Here is a 20,559-nt window from a genome sequence, read left to right as displayed (position 1 = left end):
AATAAGTTTACCAAGAATTCTTAATAAATGATTCCATTTGGTTTCTGCTGACGAGAAACTGCAAAATAATGATGCTGGTCCTAACTGACGAATCATGGCAAACAAGTCTTTTTTGGCTCGTTCAAAATAAGGTGGTGAACCCCTAAGAGTTTTCAAGAATCTGAAACCATCATCATGGTTTATTAAACTTTGTAAACCTTCTGCAGTTTTTAGGTCTCCAGCAGTAAGTGTTCTGTACCTATTTTTGTTTTTTCGGAGTGCAATCTGCGACTGACCAATCAAGAATTTCATTTGTAACTTCTTAGCTTTGAAGAATATATTTTCAACACACATGGCAGCTCGTCGATCAGATCTTCTTAACTCAGATTTACATATATCACTATAGTAAACACTTCTTAACCTTTGTTTATCATCAGGTCTTTTTTGTCCAAGAAATATGCCTGGATATGACATTTCTTCAGAGTACTGATCTCTAAATATACTCAACGGCCTGTTACCTTCACCAGGAGCAACATTATAGATTTTCTGTCTCTCACTATCACTGACAAAGTCTGGAGGAGTCAACATACTATCAGTTACTCCAGCTGGTATTTCTGCTTCAGCCTCACTCCATTCATCTTCAGGGAGGTTTGATGTTAAATCATCTGCATCATTTGATGTTTCAATATCACTGGTCACATCCAACGACTCTTCCAGGTTTCTCAACCAATTCTGGTTTATAATAATTCCTTCATCTTGATACAAAGCACTTGTGTTAATTAACCATGCAGTTGCTTGCATTACTTTGTGAGGTCTTATATTCTTGAAAGTGCGAAGCTTTTGTATTGTAATCTTCGTTTAAGTTGAACTTTAATAGTACCCATCTCATCTGATAGTCTGGGCAGCACATTAACAGTGCTGTTTACATCTGCAGGCACATTGACAACATTACCAGTAATCTTGAGTTGGCCACCTCTTGGGGCCTGAAAAATCTTTTGAAATGCCAAACGAGGAGTAATAAGTCGACATTATAGTTCATTTAGATCAAAGAAAGAAGGTCTTTCTGGAAATTTCATGCCATTAGCAATTGCACAAGGGGGGACTTTGCTTTTCTTTAAATGGTTGTTACAAGTTTGACAAAGCCATTCAATGTTATCAACACTTTTTATACTTTGTAGATACTTGGTTATATCAGGATTGACCATTCTTAGTCTGTCTGCCAGAGAAACAGAATGTTTACACCATAATTGGTCACAGCAAGTGCAAACATACAAAGGTCCTGTAGATACAGAGTTATGAAAATTTCTCACAAGTGTCAATGTATCAATATCTTCACTAGGCAAGTAACGATTTTCAGCATTTGCAATATTTTGAACTGAATGTGATTCACTAATTTTTTTTTGCTTTTCAGAGCGAGCATTTTTTCTAGAAGCTCTCTTTCTTTCTTTCTCTTTTGCAATTGTTGCATTCCTTTGCTCAGTAGTTTCATTTTGTTTTGTTGCTTTCTTAGCATTACTATTTTTTGCAAGTCTAGCTTCCTTTTCCTCTGCTGACTCATTTTGTCTTTTTAATTTCACAGCATTTCTACTTTTTGCAAGTCTAGCTTCTTTTGCCTCTGCTGATTCATTTTGTCTTCTTAATTTCTCAGCGCTTCTATTTTTTGCAAGTTTAGCTTCCTTTGCCTCTACTGACTCATTTTGTCTTCTTACTTTTTCAGCGTTTCTATTTTTTGGAAGTCTAGCTTCTTTTTCCTCTGCTGACTCATTTTACCTTCTTACTTTCTTAGCATTTCTTTTTTTTGCAAGTTTAACTTCCCTTTGCTGAGTGGACTCATCTGGTCTCACCCTTTTTCTACATGTATTACCAATTATTTGATTGTTCAATTCTTCTCTGTTAACATTATGTTGTTCAAGTAGCTGAGTAGTATCTGTCATATCTGTATTTGCATTATCTTCTGTAGACAATACTAATGTCTCTAAATCATTATTATTGATGCACTTTACACCCTTTAACTCAAATGGCAAAACAATATTTGCTTCATTGCACCTTGATGTTAACCGAAAATAGTCTCCAAGATTTTCTATCCCCTCCACTGATATCAAAACACAATAATGCAATGGGGATGGTCTACAATACATATCTCGTGAATGAGAATCAAACACTTTTAACACATCAGGAAAAGGCATCATGATTGCCCACAGTGTTCATACCAATTGTAAGTAAACAACTTTTATAGTTTAAAGAATAAAATACTTCATTCAAAGCATGCTCAAGAGTCACATATGGAAGACTATTTTCACTCAAATATAATGCTCCTGAAAAGGAATCACTGTATTGCAAATTAAAGGTATGATTATCTATGTCTACAAACTCAGGGACATCAGTTAATAATAAATAACTCTTATTTATACTCCAGCTGATAACACAATACAAACTGTTTCCACTTACTAAAATTGTGTTTAGAATTGACTTGTCCCAAATATTGACTGATTTAATTTCTTTGTAAACAATTGCATATAGTGACATGGCAACACACTGCTTACCAGCATTCACACCAAACATTAAGTCATTACCTTGATTAAAATCAGCATGGATTGTACAAGCAGGGTCAACTATATCATTTATAGTCCTAGGACCTGGATTTTCCTCCACATCATTTGAAAGTCTTAGTAACAATAGCACATAAACATTATGATAGTATATCATTTGAACATACCATAAGCATAATTCACTGTTTTTTTGGCTCTTATTCAATTGGCTTTTGAGATAAGGCAAGCAGAATACATTAAAGTAAAACATTAATAGTAATTGATTCCAAAGAATACCTTTAAGACGACACGAACTGTTGCGACAATCTGTAAAATTGTGATGTGAACCAATCCTGGCCCGATAGATAAACTTCAATAGTCACACCCATATTTATGGTCTAGAACTCAGAAACCGAAAGTCAATTCCTGACTTTATAAAGTGTCTTATTTGTCAGTAATTTGCCTGCAAGTCGGCAGGTAATATTTGGGTATATTATAAGGTCGTCAGTATATTTGTTAAAAAGTGTTGTAAATGCAAGTTGGCAGCAATGTTAAATAGTTTGTTGAGTATAACAGCACAACGGCTGTCGTTTTATATACCCGCACAATGGCTGGGTTCAATTTCAATACCTGCACAATGGCTAGGTTTAATTTCAATACCTGCACAATGGCTAGGTTTAGTTTTGATATGTGGCCTTTCACGTGAATAGTACCCTGATCTATGACGACCAGTGCGAGCAACAATGGCTCCAGTTTATTCGATTTTTGATTTGATTTTTGATATTTTGATTTGATTTTTGATATTTTGATTTGATTTGATTTTGATACGTGCACGTTCGACACGTAGAGCGCCTGACAAACCGTCAGTGCAGGCAAGTTTGCCCCGAATATATAATATATGTACGCTCCAATAATTCGATTGTGATCGAAATTCCTCGAACACGGTAGAAAAACGAGCAATAAAAATAACAAATGTCACAAAAATACACAAACTTTAAAGTACTCACCTTCGCTTTAAAATTTGACAAACATCGAAAACAACGAAATTTTCCGAAAGTAGAAGAACCATAGGCAATCGTAAAACGAACGTACCGTTCGTCATCTTTCGTATATCCGACGATTGCCGAAGATGTGGCACCCACACACAAACATCCGGACACTTTTTCGACTACATAGTGGTTAGCTGCGTATGCGCAGGCTACCCACAAAAAACATTGAAGCATGGAAGGCACACATCTTGTGATGCATTAATCAAGATGAGGCTTGTCTTGACGAATAATGCAAGAAAGTATTGTGGTAAAAGAGGATTGTCTTGGCACATTGGTGTGGCAATGAGGAAGCCTGAAGAGCTCCTGTTGAAAACGTTTTTTAGGCACCTTAAAATTATATGATAACATCCCGCATAGGATTGTATGTTGGATTGTGGATTTTCTAAATGGTCGGAAACAAAGGGTAAAAGCTTAGTAGTGATTGCTATTTGGAATGGGGTGCTGTTCCGGCAGGCATACCACAAGGGACAAAACTTGGTTCCTGGCTATTCATAATTATGATCAACTTGCACTCGGAAATTACAACCAACCGGAAAGCAAACCTCGGTTAAACACAACGTCACTCATCACATCCTCACACAAGGCCCACCATGCTCTGCTTGACCTCGTTGCCACCAGGAGACTTAAAATTGCCAAAGATGAGTTTCAGCACATGTTAGACACCGTTATTGTTCGACCATCCAGCAGTCCTTGGGCTTCACCACTTTATATGGTTAACGGTGCCACAATACCTGATCAAACCCAGTTCTACACCTTCTCAATTTCTCTAACGTACTGCACGGCGCTACCATTTTCTCTAAGATTAGGATGGCCCCTTTAAAATTCTTTTGCAGTCTACAAAACATTTTCAGTCGACCTCGACACTCGTACTGACAGCGTCTCCATCGATCGCTTCAAGCCTGCACATCTTGACACAGACATTGTGTTGCTTTCCACTCCACCGTCTGCAAATCCAACAACTTCCACAACTCAAGATGAACCACCTGTACGAAAGACAAGATCTGGCTGACATGTCCATTTTCCTGTGCATTATGTGTCCATCCTTTATCATTAATATCGTTAATGAACTTCTGCACTAGCTGGGGGCTACTGTAGCGCCTTGTCACCAAATAACTTTGCTCTAATATTATGTCGTTTCCAGACTGTGTGCAAGGAACTTTTAAAAACATTTAAATGTACAATTCTTTTAGGATATAGCCTCACCTAGATTATAGTTTATAATTCTGTTAGGAAATAGACTCACCTAGTTTAATCTTTATGCCGCAAATATTATTTACCTTATATTTCCTCTTGGCAGCAACACTTGTACATATTTATAGCTCATTATCGCTTCTTGCCTGTGGTGTTAACACACCTTAATTATCTTGACACTAATCTTGCTTTTCCGCCTTGCCTTTACCAAGTGTGACTGTAGTTAACTATAGCTGGAGTAGATGTGATTTTTTTATTATATTTTAGTATTACAAAAAATGACGTCACATCCTGTTTACGCAAGAAATCAGGCTCTACGGACGGGGGTACCGTAGCATTGACCATCCAGATTGTTAAAAAAATGAGGTCAGTGTGAAAAAGGAAGTGTGCTGGTTCATGTTTGTGTGTCATGTGACCTGTATTAAAGATATTAACTTAATTAAATCAAGTTAATGGGTGATGGTGGTGTCATGTTCGCAGAATGACGTCATATATGGCAGGGTCAAAGGTGCAGGGGGGAAAAATCTGATCACTGTCGCGGTTGACGATAGTAGTTTTAAAAAATAAATAATTAACAATTGAGTAGTAACACGTATTTGAATTGAAATCAGAAAAACACACATCCGTGACAGCTTTTAATAGTTTATTTATTAAGATCTGAAATGTTGTAACAGCTATTGACGAATCAGTAACAGCTTTTAACAAAAGAATGACTTTTTTTTAAGAATAAAAAATGTTATTACAAAAAATCATTTGAAGAATAATGAGTACAATACATGCAAAGCAGTTAATCCTTCAAAGCAGTTAATTGTTCAAAGCAGTTTGTTTGTGCAAAGCAGTCAAACATAATGCTTCATTTTGTGTCCATTGACAAATCGAAACCAGAATGAAGAAGATTTCGTTGGTGATTTTCTATCCGGTTTTGTTGTTTATCAGGATCTAGGATTTCGGAGAGAATAATATAATGGATCCTCAACGGCTTCCTCCTTGAGCATAAGGGTAATTAGAAAAAAGTTGAATTCATTCATTATGTGTTTTGATTTGTCTGTAATTTCTACCCATATCAGTTTTCAATTAATGTAACATGATTTTAAGCATTGAGTATGTCTCTAAAAAAAGGATTTTTTCTTACGATTTTTTAAGGGAAAAAGGTGCAGTGCATATCCCTCATCATCAAGGTGATGTGCGAAAAAAAGTCTGTTTACTCATTTTCGAAGAATTCTTCAAATCTTTCAACTTCATAATTGCACCCGCATGCTTTCATAATGAAACTTTGCTCTGCCTGTGTGATTTTGTGAAGCCTTGATTTGCCAAACATTCTACTCGGGCTTTTTGCAGGACAAACTCATGCTCACCATATAGGGTAAGATGCTCAATTTCTTCATTGGCATCTTGTGGAAGTGACTCCATACTCGCCAATTCCTCATTTGTGTATTTGCTTTCTTTTTTTTTCATAACATATACGGTGAGGGAGGAGCACATCTTCACCCTTTCCTGTGAGCTTTCATCTTTCCACTTTTTTTTTTCAGGAAAATCAATCCTTATTTTTGAGAGGAAAAAAAGATTGTAAAAAAATTATAGATTGTAAGTGGAAGATTTGTACCTACATTGAATCAAGTTGTACGGGTTCTTCACTTGTCATTTCAATTGTTTCCATATCTTTTATGCATTTTATGCAAAATCGAACACGGAAACGCAGAATCTTGCATTCGAGATGTTCACACCATACAAATTCTTTGTCGCCAGATTTTTGCGCTTTTTCTTCGTTAAGAAGTGCGTTGCATTGGAAGTGCACACAGTGTTGGAAGCCACATGTTAAACAATGTATGCTTTTTCGCGGGTCTGGATTTTCAGGGTCGAAGAAATAGGATGATAGCTTTTCCAGTTTGTCTTGAAATTCCTTGTTAGCCATGTTTTCTCTCTCAATAAGTATCAAAATATCTCTACAAATTTCACACTTTTTGTTCGCGTATTTTCATAGGCAGCCCAGACATGTTTTCGTTCTCGTGGCGCTTGCGTGTGTACATTAATCTACTTGGTCTATAATAGACCAATGTACACGCCCATAATCATGTACACGCCTGAGCGCCACAAGAACGAAAATATGGGCGGCTGTTACCACCAAAAATGTTACACATGTGAAATGAATGGAGATAAACAGAAATCATTCATAACAAACACGAATGATTCAACGTGTTTAGAAATGCTTGAACCTATTGTAGTAATTAGACTGGACAAAACAAGAAATGACTGGTTCAAATTTAAAACGATTGACTTCACTGTGCATTAATTCTGCTATTATTGAGCTGATTCGTATGAACCAAGTGAAATGGTTTGATGTTTTTTGCAGTGACGCAGCAAGTCGTTTAAGAGTGACACACAAACAATTCATGCCATCTGATGTGTTTTAAAATAGCTCAAATGTGAAATCACTCAAGATGTGAAATGGCTTCACCAAAGAAAGGTAAAACGACTCGCGTCCAAGTGAAATGACACAGCATATTTTGATCTGATGTAATTTGTGCGTGCTTGGTGCGTCTTGTTGTTAAGTGATTCATCATGATGTGAAGTGAATCAACAAGATGCTTCCATCTTGTTAATTACACTTCCCTGAAAGAAAATTTACGGAAATCACAAGGAATTCACAAAGAAATTTGGCGGAATAAAATGTAAATATGAAAATTTGCCGTCCAAAATTGAAATTAGTCATAGATTAAATTAGGCAACATTTTCCAAGCTTTTTTGATTTTTATTGGCAAATTTTTCCCCGGAAAGATCTCAGTATAAAGGTATGTGTTTAAAGATAATTTAAACTCTGTTTTTAAACAATATCGTTGTTGACTGCATAAATAAAGCAGTTCAATTATTGAAAAGAGATATTGGGATAGAAAGAAGATACGAACCCTATCAAGCTCCATCAGATGAAACTGTCAGGAGGCAAGGACGGCCAAGATTTTCTATTATGCAAGAGCAGCTTATGTTTTTTAAAGGTGAACTTTGTTTTGGAAAGTTGTGTGTATTTTACTTTTCAATAAAAAAGTACACTAAAGTAACAATTTGCATGAACAATAGTGTTGTAAATATTATAACTAATATTGTAAACTACTAATAATATATACATAAAAATCGGTAACGATTACGTTACGCCAATCCAAAATAGGTGTTGCTGAAAGCTAAATGCTTTTTGGAACATTTCATCTTGACTTTTAGGTACAGTTTCACCAATAGCCAGATGTAAAAGGTTGATGCATGTGTTGGAGGTTGGTAGGCATGAACGCATGCCGTCACTAAAACACAAAGTATGCTGGATTGCAAAACCCAGAACAGGCTCATCCTCTGAACCATTGGCGAATCTTAACATATCACCCAGCAATACACTTTCTAGCCTCCCAGCTAAAGGACTTATATAAAAAATGTTATAGGTAATCAGTTAAATTGATAAAACGTGCAGAACGAAAGAAAATATGAACATACCAGCAACTTCTTTAACATAATTAAAAAAAGCCTGTATGCTCTGTTCTCTTTCATCCTCTTGTTGGAACCCTGCTCCGAAAATTTTGGCGCTAAAATCTTTACGATCCTCGGATACGTCAAGGGATGGCATGCTGTTATTCATAATAGGAAGAGCATCGATGATCTTTCCTTGATAAGCTGAAATAAAAATGAAATTAATAGACGTTTTATGTTCATGCCTGTTTTTATAATCAACCATATCTTAGTGAACATAACGGATACACATAAATCATAAATACACTTCTTTTATTTGTTTACTGTACTTAGTGTTCTGTGGCTGTATAACAAATGTAATTACCTCTACTAATCCAAATTTGGAAAAGTCGTCGCGAAGTTGTTCTTCGGCAGTGTTCAGTTGTTCCCCATGAACACCAAAAAGTTTGCTCAGCAAATCTTCGGTCCGCCTTGTAACATGCTGTAACCTAAAGATTAAATGAACAGAATCGGGATTAACAAAGGCATCAACTGAAAAGATTTGTGCTACCACACTGTTCATTTCAGGTAATGTTCAAAGCTTTTCGTGAGTATCTTCAACCGTTTTTCTAAATTTAAAATATTTTGCTTGGAACTAGTCCACTTAGGAAGTTACATTTTAATAATAATATGTTTCTCTTACTAAATACAAGACCAGCTCCAAAGAAGTACATATGACTCTCTGTGACGACATCTTCACGTAAAATGTAGGTATCGCTGCCAGCCACAAATAAATTATCTTTAATCTCCCGGGTCGTTGCACCTAGGAACTCTTTCCGAGGACCACCTAGATCCTGTGCGCACTCGCCAGTAAAAGTGACTTCTAGAGGAAGACTTGGTTCACTTACACCAAGTCCACCCAACAACTCGTCCATGCTGTCTTCGTAAATGTTTTCCCACATCACGAAAACATCTGTTGTTTCACCTTCCAGTTGCACTGTTGGGTCCTTAATAGCGAACTTAAGCAAGCAACGTTTTCACGACGACGGCGACGCCATTTAACCGCGAAAGACTGGCCCGAGGACGACGTTTTAGCGCGAAAAACAAATCATTAAGCAAAAACAAACGGGGACGTGAACAAAATGTCATTTAGGGAAGTTCGTGAAATTATAGCCTACTCTTATGCTGATGAAATTATCTCAAACGATGAATTTGTGTTACTGTACGATTATTTTCACTCGAAAAATCCAGATTTCACCTACGAAGACACCCCCAAGTTCGATTTCGACGAGTTGTTGGAGGCTGAAAGCAAGGCTAATTTTCGTGTGGAAAAAAAAGATTTACATTCATTAGCTAATGCTCTGCAGATTCCTCCCTCGTTTAAGATGTACCAGCGAAGTATTGCTGATGGTATGGAGGGCTTGTGTATGCTGATGAAGCGATTCGCCTATCCTTGCAGGTACGGGGATATGATAACCTTATTCGGAAGACCTGTTCCCGAAATATGCATGATTACAAATCATGTGTTAAACTACATCTACGAAACTCATCACCACCGCATAACTGAATGGAACAACGGCCTTCTGAGCCCTGACCTCTTAGAAGTTTATGCAACATCCATTCATCAAAAAGGTGCCCCGTTACAAAACTGTTTCGGGTTCATTGATGGAACAGTCCGTCCGATCTGCAGGCCTAGACAAAACCAGAGGCTGGTTTATAATGGGCACAAGAAAGTACATTCCCTGAAATTTCAGTCTGTTGTTGTTCCAAATGGTATGATTGCAAACCTTTATGGACCTGTAGGTTAGTATGAATACCCTTGTTGAAGAGTGGAGTATAATAAACGTACTGGAGTTTTAAAGTTATTTTCAGCCATTTTTAAAGAGGGTAATTTAAAAATGGATGGGACTGTATCTAATGTTGCTAGGAGAGAAATCATAAATTTTATAACTGTTATCATATTCATTTTTTGTCAACACTAACTTACCTAGAGGGGAAAAGACATGATGCTGGTATGTTGGCTGAGTCAGGACTGCTGCAGACCTTAGAGGCAGAAGCTTTCTCAACAAGGGGAGATCCAATGTGCTTGTATGGGGATCCAGCATATCCCTTAAGGGTGCACCTACAGGCACCATTTCGACAAGGAAATCTAACCAACCAAATGCAGATGTTCAACACCAACATGAGCGCCACAAGAGTATCTGTCGAATGGTTGTTCGGTGACATAATAAATTATTTTAAATTCCTAGATTTTAAAAAAAATCTAAAAATTGGTTTGAGTAGCGTTGGTAAGATGTATGTTGTTTGTTCCCTTCTTCGAAATGCATTGACCTGCATGTATGGCAACCAAACAGCTGAGTACTTTGGCTTGGAACCACCTACTCTGGAGGAATACTTTGCTGTGAATTAAGAACCATAAACAGAAGAGTTTAACAAACTTGTATTTATTACATTTGAACTGCAAACATCAATTTAAAAGTGTTAATATTTTTGTATTTTCCAATTTTTTTAACATTGTATTGTCCATATTGTCCAGAAAATAAAATAGAAGAGCTTTTATATTCTAAATTTAACAGTTAAAAAAGCTATGTAAATAATAACACAACTTACATAAGTGTACATGCCTTGTGTCCTATTTGTTAGCAAATTTTTCTAAGAGAGCCATCAAAGCCTGACTTTGCATTTGTTGTTGTTGGAACATTTGTTGCATGGTTTGTGCATGCTGTTGTTGCTGAAGTTGCTGTTGTCTCTTCTGTTCTTGATGTTGTTGCTGCATAAAAATCAGCATGTCCTGTTGCATTTGGCTTTGGTTTTGCAATAACAAAGCACTATTTGACTGCTCTTTTTCTCTAAGCTCAAACTCCCTTTCTTTCAGAGACAGGTCAGCTTTAGCTTTTTCTTTTAAATATTCAATAGCCTCACCAGTACTCTTTCTTCTCTTTGTTGTATGCTCCCTTTCATTTTTCTCCTTTCTTTTAGTAGTCTCTCCTACAGTTTCCAAGGCTTGAAGTCTTATTTCATTAGCTGTGGCTCTGTCATTTTCTGCTTTCTTTACCTTGGATGTAATAGGAGGATTAAGCATCCATTCTTCTTCTTTATCACAAATTTCCTCTAGTAATGAGTCAATTTCATCTTCATCTGGGCTTATTCCACTGGACTGACCTTCTTCTCTGACTTTTGCTCTGTATCCTTTGATAAGTAAATTAAGCCGATCCCGTATTGCCCGCTTGGATACATAGAATTTTGGACTTTCCAATGCGTTGAGGTTTTCAACTATTTTTGTCCCACTCTTTTCCTCTCTCCACACTGCCATTTCTGATCTCATATATACTTGATACTAAAACCTCTCTTGCCAAAAGTATATCATGTGATTCAGTCCATTTCATGGGTCTGTTAACGGTAAATTTAGGTCTCCATTTAAATAAGTGCATATGTTTTCCTATTACTATCTTATAGGCAAAGTATATCAACCATTTTGACTCTAAAAAGCAAATTTATGTCACATTTTTTGCGATTTATTAAACTACTTTGTAGTAAAAAATTTACCTGTATAAAAAGTGCAGTGCAAATTGCAAAAAGAAAACACTGATTTTTTGTTTCACTTGATAAACCAAAATTATGAATGACCGTGTATGATAGAAAAAGTTATTCCAATGACTATCCGCAATGCTACCTTAAAATTTCAATGAAGCTTGAACTTACTTTGTTGTTGTACAAATGGACTTCGAAGCAGCACTTGCGGTTGCCATCTGGTACTATAAAACCTATAAAACCATCATGTTAGTTTTAATGCGTTTCTAAACGATCAGAGAAATAACAATTATTTTAAAATTGTACTCATAAGTAAGTTAAAACGATTATATTTACTCACGTTTTAGCGTGAGTAAATATAACGTCAAAATCAAATTTTCAGGTCTTGGACAAGACCGCGACGGCGGGAAGACGTGCATAATTATGCTCGTCCCAGTCTAAACCGAGAAATGGCGTCGCCGTCGTCGTGAAAACGTTGCTTGCTTAAGTTCGCTAATGTTGAGTGGACGACCCCAAAGAAAGTGGCAAGAGAAGGTTCGCAGCACTTGGACAGGGTCATCATTTGCAGTTCTGCAATAGTATTATAAAAAAACCTGGCTTATAAAAATATAGTTTGTTGATAATTTTTGCAAGCTGCATTGCGTTTAGTGTTGCGTCCATGGCGTTTCATAGGTGTTCTTCGTAAGGCAGAGCCATAGGATCTACTTCCAGGCTAGAAGAAACAGAATGTTGAGAATGTTAAAATATGAAAGAAATATATGTTTATTTTGATTCTGTGTATCATTGAAATTGTCTATTTAGGTAATACCTGTTTTCAAGTTCAGTGCAATTGCTGTCCTCGATTTCCAACGCCGTTTCATTTGGTTGTGGGACTGGTGCTATTGAGTCACTGTCTCTCGCATCAGTATTAGAGCCTGATTGTGTTGGGGCGATCTGATCGTTTAACGGCAAAGAGGTTGTATTAATTAACATGTCATCATCCGTAACTTGAACGACGTCGTTTCTAAAGATAAATTCAAGAATAAATGAGATGGGGTATCACCTATACCGTATAAAGCAAAATTTTAAGAAGCATGAAGCTCCATTACTATTGATTCAATTGAATATCCAATGCTTTATTGTAAACAGTTCGTACACATACAGTGGCAAACTATAGTCATATTAGGTTTTAACTTCTAACATTCTATGAATTGATATTAACCTTTCACTGTTAATTTCAGTTAAGGTATTCACGTCTCCCTCTTCAGTCTCATTTGCAGAATTATAATGCTGTAGGAATTGTTAAATATTTTGTTAAAAGGAACATGTTTGTCATTTTCTTTTGGTCTATGTAATTTTGTCTTAGGATTTGCAATGAGTGGATTGACAGATAGGATTGAAATAGATGCGTGCCTAATCTCTCATTGTAAACACATTTTTATCTGAAATTACACGTTGCAAACTTGTACATGCTCGCACATTTCACTAACAGAAATGCTTTCACCGCATGATAAACATGTTTCTTTTTCTTCTTGAAAACGCACAGTTTCCATCAAAGGAATACTTCTTTGAAGCGGTCGCACATAGATTCGGCCATTGCCGAAGCATCTCAGTTGCTCTGTACTGCATGGGCCATGCGAAACAACTTTCAGCTTTTTTCTTTCCTTTTCCTGACTCACCAAAATTTGAAAGCCACCAGAAAAGCGCAATGGAGGATAAGCCCAATTAAGGATTAGTATAAGGCAATGCCATGATGTTATACCTGCCACTCTCTCATAAAGTTAGACAGGCCATTAATAAATAAATAAATAAATGGTCACTATGGGGGTATTGTAAATTGATGGCAAACCCAAAGTATTGCCATAGTAAACCAGGGATCCAAGGATAGTGCAAAGTTTCCAAGCAAAACTAAATTTTCTAAAACGAAGCGATCAGGTGTGGTTGTTGGCTGATTCGAATTTGGAATTAACAGTAAAATAGTAAAATGTTTGACACACCAAGGAGTTGGATGTGTATATAAAACCAATAAAAGTTCTGTTTCACAGTACTGCTATAACTGGTCACTTTAATAGCAATCCGAAGTAGTATGAAATTTTGAAAGGAAAACGCTGTTCAATATGCATAATGAATTTCGCATATTGAACAGCTCAAATGGCTTGACTCTTGACATAGGGCAGAGTACGGATATATTTTAATTTACAGAAATCTGAATGATATTTTTCATATAATGAGTTGCTGGCTGAAATCAAACAACATGTAATTATATTTATTTTAGAAAATTTAATTATTTGCAAATATCAACTACGAATCCCCATTTAACAAAACAAATCCCAATAAATTTTAAAAATTAATCATTTACAAAATGTTAATTACCTAACCTCAATGTCCAATTTCAACAAAACAAATCCCAATACAAAATATATCAATTACAAATCCCAATTTAACAAAACAAATCCCAATAAATTTTAAAAATAAATGATTTACAATATAAATTAGATAATTCCAATGTACATTTTCAACAAAACAAATCCCCACCAAAAATGTTTTAATTATTTACAAAATGTGTGGCCAAACTGGAATTGATTGTTCAAAGCTTGTTAAGCTCAATGACCATACATATAAGATCAAAATGGAAAACAAAGAATATTGTTGTCATTTAATTTAAATAATATTGATTATTAAAGTTAAACAGGCTTCAAAGAATCATCCTAGTATGGCAAATATCTCAACAGCAGTTCTAAATCATGCTTTTAGAAGATATTTTGACTTGAATATTAATTGTCTCCAAATTTAGCACACCATTAATTATATCGTCTACACTTGCAGAATTGTCAAGTCCTGCCCTCAGCATTAAGGACAGCATGACGTCAGTAAATGCCGAGAGCCACAAATCCTCTCCATCCAACTCCACACACAAACGTGCTGACAACGCTTTTTTTGCATTCTTAATTTTTTGTGATGTCCCACAAATTTCACACGTGAAAATGGCTGAACCAAGTTCAACGACGGGCATACGCTTGTTGCAGGACTTATTTTGACATATAAAAAATGATTGTACCTTCTCAATCATTTTGAATTCTGGAACAACAAGCTCTTTTTCCGTCCCCAACATTTCTTCTTTTCCCTTTAATTGATCTTTCTTAAAAGTACTTGGTGTAAATGTTGTATTCGTAGTTGTTGCTAGGAACACTTGTCCCGAAAAGTTTTTTACTGTCAGATTATTGATTTTGTATGCAACACCATTCTTACACTGACTTATGCAATTTTCCCAAATGTGCACAATTGCAGAACCAGTTTCATCTTCAATGATGCAGTCTTCTTTCACTGACACCACTGTTTTGCCATTATGCATACTCACTTGTTTTGCTGCCTCTGAACCCAGTGTGAGAACAACTTCAACATTCACATTTTGCCTTGTGGATAGAGTTTGCAGCTGCTCTAACTTGATGTCAATAGAATTGACATTTGGTGCACTCGCCAGAATCTAAATTTTCCATTTTTCTGAAAGGGACTTCATCTTTCGCAATTTCAAAAACCGACGAAGACGAATTGATGAAAATCTGGTCATCCTTTTTGTTGATATTGACCAGCTTGACAGCACTTCCAGTTTTCACAAAGTGGTTGATCTTTTCGTGAGAGACTTTGTCAAAGCCTACAGACCGTACCAAGTTTGTTTCACCAGTTTGTAGTTGGAAGGAATAATAGTCTTTCCCATTTCTCCCTTTTTTGATGGGAGATAGTGAGTGTACATATCCAGAATCACTACCTGCAAGAAATGAAGAATGTAAATAAATGAAGTATGAACTAAACTATTATGAAGAATTCAAGAGGTACTTTTGAAGTTGGGGATATAATTAGAAAATTAACCGAGCCTTACCTTAAGGTGAAGGTTGATTGAGATTCTATGAGTTCATTGGTTGTCATGATGGAATCAGGTGAGATGGAGCGCCATTTCTAACGTCAGTTTTTAAAGCTGGACTCTCATTGTCCGCCGATATTATGTTGCCTAAGGGAAAAATACTAGGTGTAATGGAGTAAGTTCAATCCACATCTACCCATGAAAACACAATGAGAGTCCCCTCTCATAACGATCACAATAATAGTTAAATAACAGTATACCCGGGTGGGTCCAATATCAGCATGCTATTCATGACCATCGGAGTGGTTAATGCCACGGTGCAACGGGTGGGCACCTGATTCCATCATGACAACCAATGAACTCATAGAATCTCAATCAACCTTCACCTTAAGGTAAGGCTCGGTTAATTTTCTAATTCTATTTCGTCATTGGTTACGTCATGACGGAATCACGTGAGACTTTAAAGCATGTGATCGGTTTGAGAGCAAATAAAATATCCGTATATAGATAAAGTATCCAACTGGGAACAAATTTTATTCGCTAGGTTTACAAACAGAACGTAACAGCATGTCGCCGTAATTAACATTAGGTATAATAGTTTTGTTATAATATTGCCCAAAGGTCTTAGTATTGGCCCATCCTGCCGCCTTTAGTATCTCCTCGATCGGGACTTGACCTGCTTTTGCAGCCGATGTGCTAGCAGAGCGTGTGCTATGAGCACTAAACACCGATGTGTCGATTCCCGATTGCTGTAGAACCTCTTTCAGCCATCTGGCTATGGTATCTTTGGATACCGCATTGTGTGGTTTGACATAACTTATGAACAATTTCTTACAATCTGAACGGACAGGCTCTGTTAACTTCAAATAACGGTGTAGGTGACTAACAACGCAAATATTTTTATCCCCCGAATATTCAAGTAACTCTATTGGTCTGAGGTGACTCATGGGTTTGGAAGTGTTGAGGAGAGACTTAACTGTGAAAACGCATTTTGTTGAACTGAGGACCATTCCATCTAGCGTTAGGGCGTGTAATGTCTGGCACCTCTGGCCGGATAGTAGGGCCAGTAACATTATCAGCTTGTAAGAACAGTTTTTAAGGCTGATGTCTGGCAGTGGAATGGTAGATAGATATGATAACACAAGGTTGACATCCCATATCCCATTGTACTTGGGAAGGGATGGTCGTTTAGTATATACACCTTTAACCAAACGGCAAACCAGGGGATGAGATCCAAATGATGTTCCACCAGGTAACGTAATAACCGAAGCTAAGGCGGAGCGAGCAGTGTTTATTGCACTATAACCCAAGCCACCATCAAATAGTTGTCGTAGAAACTCTAGACCCTCTGCTAAAGGTGGTGAAATTGGATCAATCCCTCGTTGATGACAAAATTTGCTCCATTTCCTGAGGTAAGAGCCATACTGTCTCGGGTCCCAACCTTCCATGACGACATGATAAGCTCACAAGTTTCTTGTGAAATGCCTTGGTTAGTGATGACCGCCCTGACAAGTGGCATATCATTAGTGTCAGAGTTTGGTGAAGGGATGTACTGTCTCTGGCTGGCTTGGTAATTTTAAGGTTAATGGGTCCTTTGGTAGTAAAACCGGATGTTGTATCAGCATTCTCAACAACTGAGGGTACCAGGTCTGTGTGGGCCAATTTGGAACTATGAGAAGCCCTGTTGCCTGGTCCTCTCTGATTTTGCAAAGGGTTTGTTGAACTATGCTAAAGGGCGGAAAGGCATAGAAAATAACATTAGACCAATCAAAGTGAAATGCATTTACAGCATGTGCCTCAGGGTCTGGGTGGTAGGAATATAGGGCTTTAATTGATAATTGATGCGTGATGCAAACAGGTCAATTTGGGGTGTGACACCTAGCTTAGCGACACTCTGGGTAAACAACTCTTTAGAGAGCATCCACTCTGTGTGGTGGTTATTTTGCCTTGAGGCCTTGTCTGCTTCTATGTTATCTATGCCTGGAATGTGAGCAATGCTCAGCCAAACAGAATGTTGGATGCACCAGCACCATATTTCAAATGTAATCTGGTTGCAAGCATGGGAGTGGGATGTGCCCATATTTTTAATGCACGAGACTGCAGTTGTATTATCTACCATTAGTTGAACATGTTTCCCTGAAACATTCATTTGGAACGATTGTAAAGTAAGATACACAGCTTTAAGCTCAAGGTAATTAATGTGTTCAGATGCTTCAGCAGGTAGCCAGGAGCCACTACAGGAGGTCTCATTAAGTACTCCCCCCAGCCCACCATAGATGCATCTGTGTGAATGACACAATCTGGTTTCCCATGACTTATGTTACTGTATGATTGCTGAACATTGGCAATCCACCGTTCAGCTCATTTATAGCTGGGACAGATAGATGCATCTTCTTGTCAAAATTCCCTTTTGAAGCCTTCAATGACCCAGTTTTATCCCACTCAATGTGTCGGTAATAAAGTGGGCCAAATTGGACCCCTGGGAAGCTTGAAATCAAGAGCCCGATCACTCTAGCCACTTCTCTGATAGGTACACCCTTAATATTAGAGTTTTTAAGACCTAGGCAAGCATTCTGTATCTTACAGGCTTGTTCACTGGTAAGCTTTACAGTCATAGTAATAGAGTTCAACAGGAAACCAAGAAAAACAATTTCCTGGGCTGGGACAAACACTGATTTCTTAGGGTGAGTCACAAACCCTACTGTGTCTAAAATAGATACTGTATCTATGACATTGTGTGTACAATCCTCATAAGTGTCGCCTTGAAGATAAGAGTCGTCTATATAGGCTGATGACTCGTGCCCCTGAGCACGAAGTGTTGCATATACAGGCTTGAGAAGTTTGGTAAATTTACGGGGGCAAACTGCTAGTCCATTTGGAAAACACACAAATTTATAAATTGTATTTTTCCATATGAATTTTAAGAACTTTTGATCAGGCTCTGCAATGGGTACAGTATAGTAAGCATCCTTGATGTCGATGGATGCCATAAAGCACTTGGGCTTCATCATGTTTATAACAGTTTTAATATTATCCATTTTAAAATGATGATATTCTACATCTCTATTAAGCCCCTTTAAATTTAGTATCATCCGGTAAGAACCGTCTTTTTTCTTTCGAACAAAAACATTAGAGAAATATTCGCCTGGTTCATGACAGGAGGTGGTGATAACACCCTTAGATAGCAATTTAGTAATCTCATCATCAATAACAGACTGTTCAAAACCCGATAGCGCGTAAGGTCTAGGACAGTCATTTTGAGTTGGCTGGTTCACAAAGTCTATGGATAAACCACTTACAGTATTAAGTATCTCAGAGTCTGAGGTTAGCTTCACCCACTCGTTATAGTAGTGCTTGAGTTGCCCTCCTCGAAAGGACTGTAATTTCTGTTCCAGATAAACACACAACATGGGACAAAATGTGTCAAACTCAGTTACCTGTTGTTTATAAGTTTGAAGCTTTGCGATGACGTCATTCACTTTTGTGGCCGTTTTTCCCGCTCTTTCTTTCTGTACTGTGGCTGCCTGTTGTTGTTGTAATTTGGGCGTCGGCCTTTCCATAAAAAATGTTTGCCCGTAGAGTATGCGGGTTGCGAATGTTGAGATCTAGCGCCTCTTTTGTCATATTGCGCCTTGTAATGGCGCGAGTGACTGCCGTCCACTGACTGAGCAATTCGATTAGTTGTTTTAATATTAGCTAGGCGTGACGGAAGGTCGTCGCCAAACAAAAGGCTCGTCGGTGGATATTGCGTCGAGCAGAGTGTAGAATACTCTTGATTTAAACAAGGGCGTAAGTATTCACGTCTGCGGAGTGACAAATCGACGTTTGCGTGCCCCAAAAGTGCCAGGGCATCTGTGGCAGTTTTAATAAGCTCGTCCACCGATAAAGGTGTACTTTTTTGGCGTGTCTCGAGCAAGTTCTCAATACACTTTGTCACAGCTGTGCCAGCTTTAGTGATGGCATGTTGTACATTTGCGAGTCGCAAGTCTTGTTGTTTTTTGCATGGCTTATTTGTCCCCAGATTTCTGGGTTAACTTTAGGAACAGCCAATTTTTCACAGTTAGGCGGGCGACCGTATTTGTCAAGTTTGTCTTTCAGTTTTGTGTCCGACATCTTCTCGGACCATCGTTTATTTACAATGTCCGCCAGCTGAGTCGGGAGAGGTGAGCCTAACGTCTCATCAGCATTAAACTCGTTCGCAATATCGTTCAAAAGGTCATCTTGAGCCTCTGGCGAGTCGCCCTTTGTATCGCCCGTGGCGGGCTGGTCCTTCGAGGCCGATTGTATAAGTTTTTCAGCGTCAGTGTCTACGCTAGGGCTAGGAGAGCCTCTGTCTTCGCTCTTAGAGCGTTTACGTTTCTTGGCGTGTCGCCGTTCGTTTCCTGAGGGGGAAGAAGAGCGCGACGAGCTGGAGTCACTTGATGACGACCTACGTCTAGAACGCCTTCCTTTCACAACTGCTTCAAAGTTGTCCATTCTTTTGTCCATACGAGTCATATTCGAGGACACTTGTTGCAAAATCTCAGCCAAATTAGGTAAATTCGCCTCCTTCGGACGTTCGTACTCGAGAAGTTTTTCTGTTTCTTCCTCTGAAGGTTGCTTGTTGTCAAGCACATCGTCCCTGGCATCGACCTCTGAGTCAGAGGATTTTGGCCTTTTTTCGCGGCGATCCGAGTCGTCTACGTCCTTGGAAGTTGGCATAGTCAATAGAGTATACTTACAACACGGTTTTCTCGGCGGGGTCCGCAAAGAAATCGATTATTTTTAGCGAAGTACAAAAGACGTGCTGATCGTTAGAAAACGGTTTGTGCACTGACGTTAGAAATGGCGCGCGCCATCTCACGTGATTCCGTCATGACGTAACCAATGACGAAATAGAATGAGTACTCATGCATGTCCTCACAAATGGACAACTTGCATGATATGCAAAGCATCACAGTAGCAGTTTAGTTTCTATTTGTTAGATTATGGCACTGTAAGCAGCTACTTTTTTCAGACAAAGGAGGCTGAAAAAAAG

The 20,559-nt window shown here is 37.9% G+C and overlaps 2 protein-coding genes across 2 annotated transcripts; one reads left to right on the top strand and one right to left on the bottom strand.

Moving 5' to 3' along the window:
* The first annotated feature begins 9,238 nt into the window (after positions 1-9,238).
* LOC114530177 lies at positions 9,239-10,635 on the top strand. Its single transcript, XM_028551757.1, has 2 exons — positions 9,239-9,976; positions 10,165-10,635. Exons 1-2 carry the CDS (start codon positions 9,316-9,318, stop codon positions 10,581-10,583), a joined length of 1,080 nt encoding a protein of 359 aa, XP_028407558.1. The 5' UTR covers positions 9,239-9,315; the 3' UTR covers positions 10,584-10,635.
* Positions 10,636-17,857: 7,222 nt separating this feature from the next.
* LOC114530148 lies at positions 17,858-19,102 on the bottom strand. Its single transcript, XM_028551732.1, has one exon. The coding sequence runs from the start codon at positions 19,100-19,102 to the stop codon at positions 17,858-17,860; it is 1,245 nt and encodes a 414-aa protein (XP_028407533.1).
* Positions 19,103-20,559: the final 1,457 nt, after the last annotated feature.

The sequence above is a fragment of the Dendronephthya gigantea genome, unplaced genomic scaffold (assembly GCF_004324835.1).
Source record: "Dendronephthya gigantea isolate DGI-Jeju-01 unplaced genomic scaffold, DenGig_1.0 000060F, whole genome shotgun sequence".
In the NCBI taxonomy this organism is placed as follows: domain Eukaryota; kingdom Metazoa; phylum Cnidaria; class Anthozoa; order Malacalcyonacea; family Nephtheidae; genus Dendronephthya; species Dendronephthya gigantea.
This window is presented reverse-complemented; position numbering and strand designations above follow the sequence as displayed.

Excerpts from the sequence above, each read along its gene's own strand:
- LOC114530148 (XM_028551732.1), bottom strand. The coding sequence starts at position 19,102 with ATGGAAAGGCCGACGCCCAAATTACAACAACAACAGGCAGCCACAGTA.
- LOC114530177 (XM_028551757.1), top strand. The coding sequence starts at position 9,316 with ATGTCATTTAGGGAAGTTCGTGAAATTATAGCCTACTCTTATGCTGAT. Across the intron at positions 9,977-10,164 it reads AAACCTTTATGGACCTGTAG|AGGGGAAAAGACATGATGCT; the intron begins GTTAGTATGAAT and ends TAACTTACCTAG.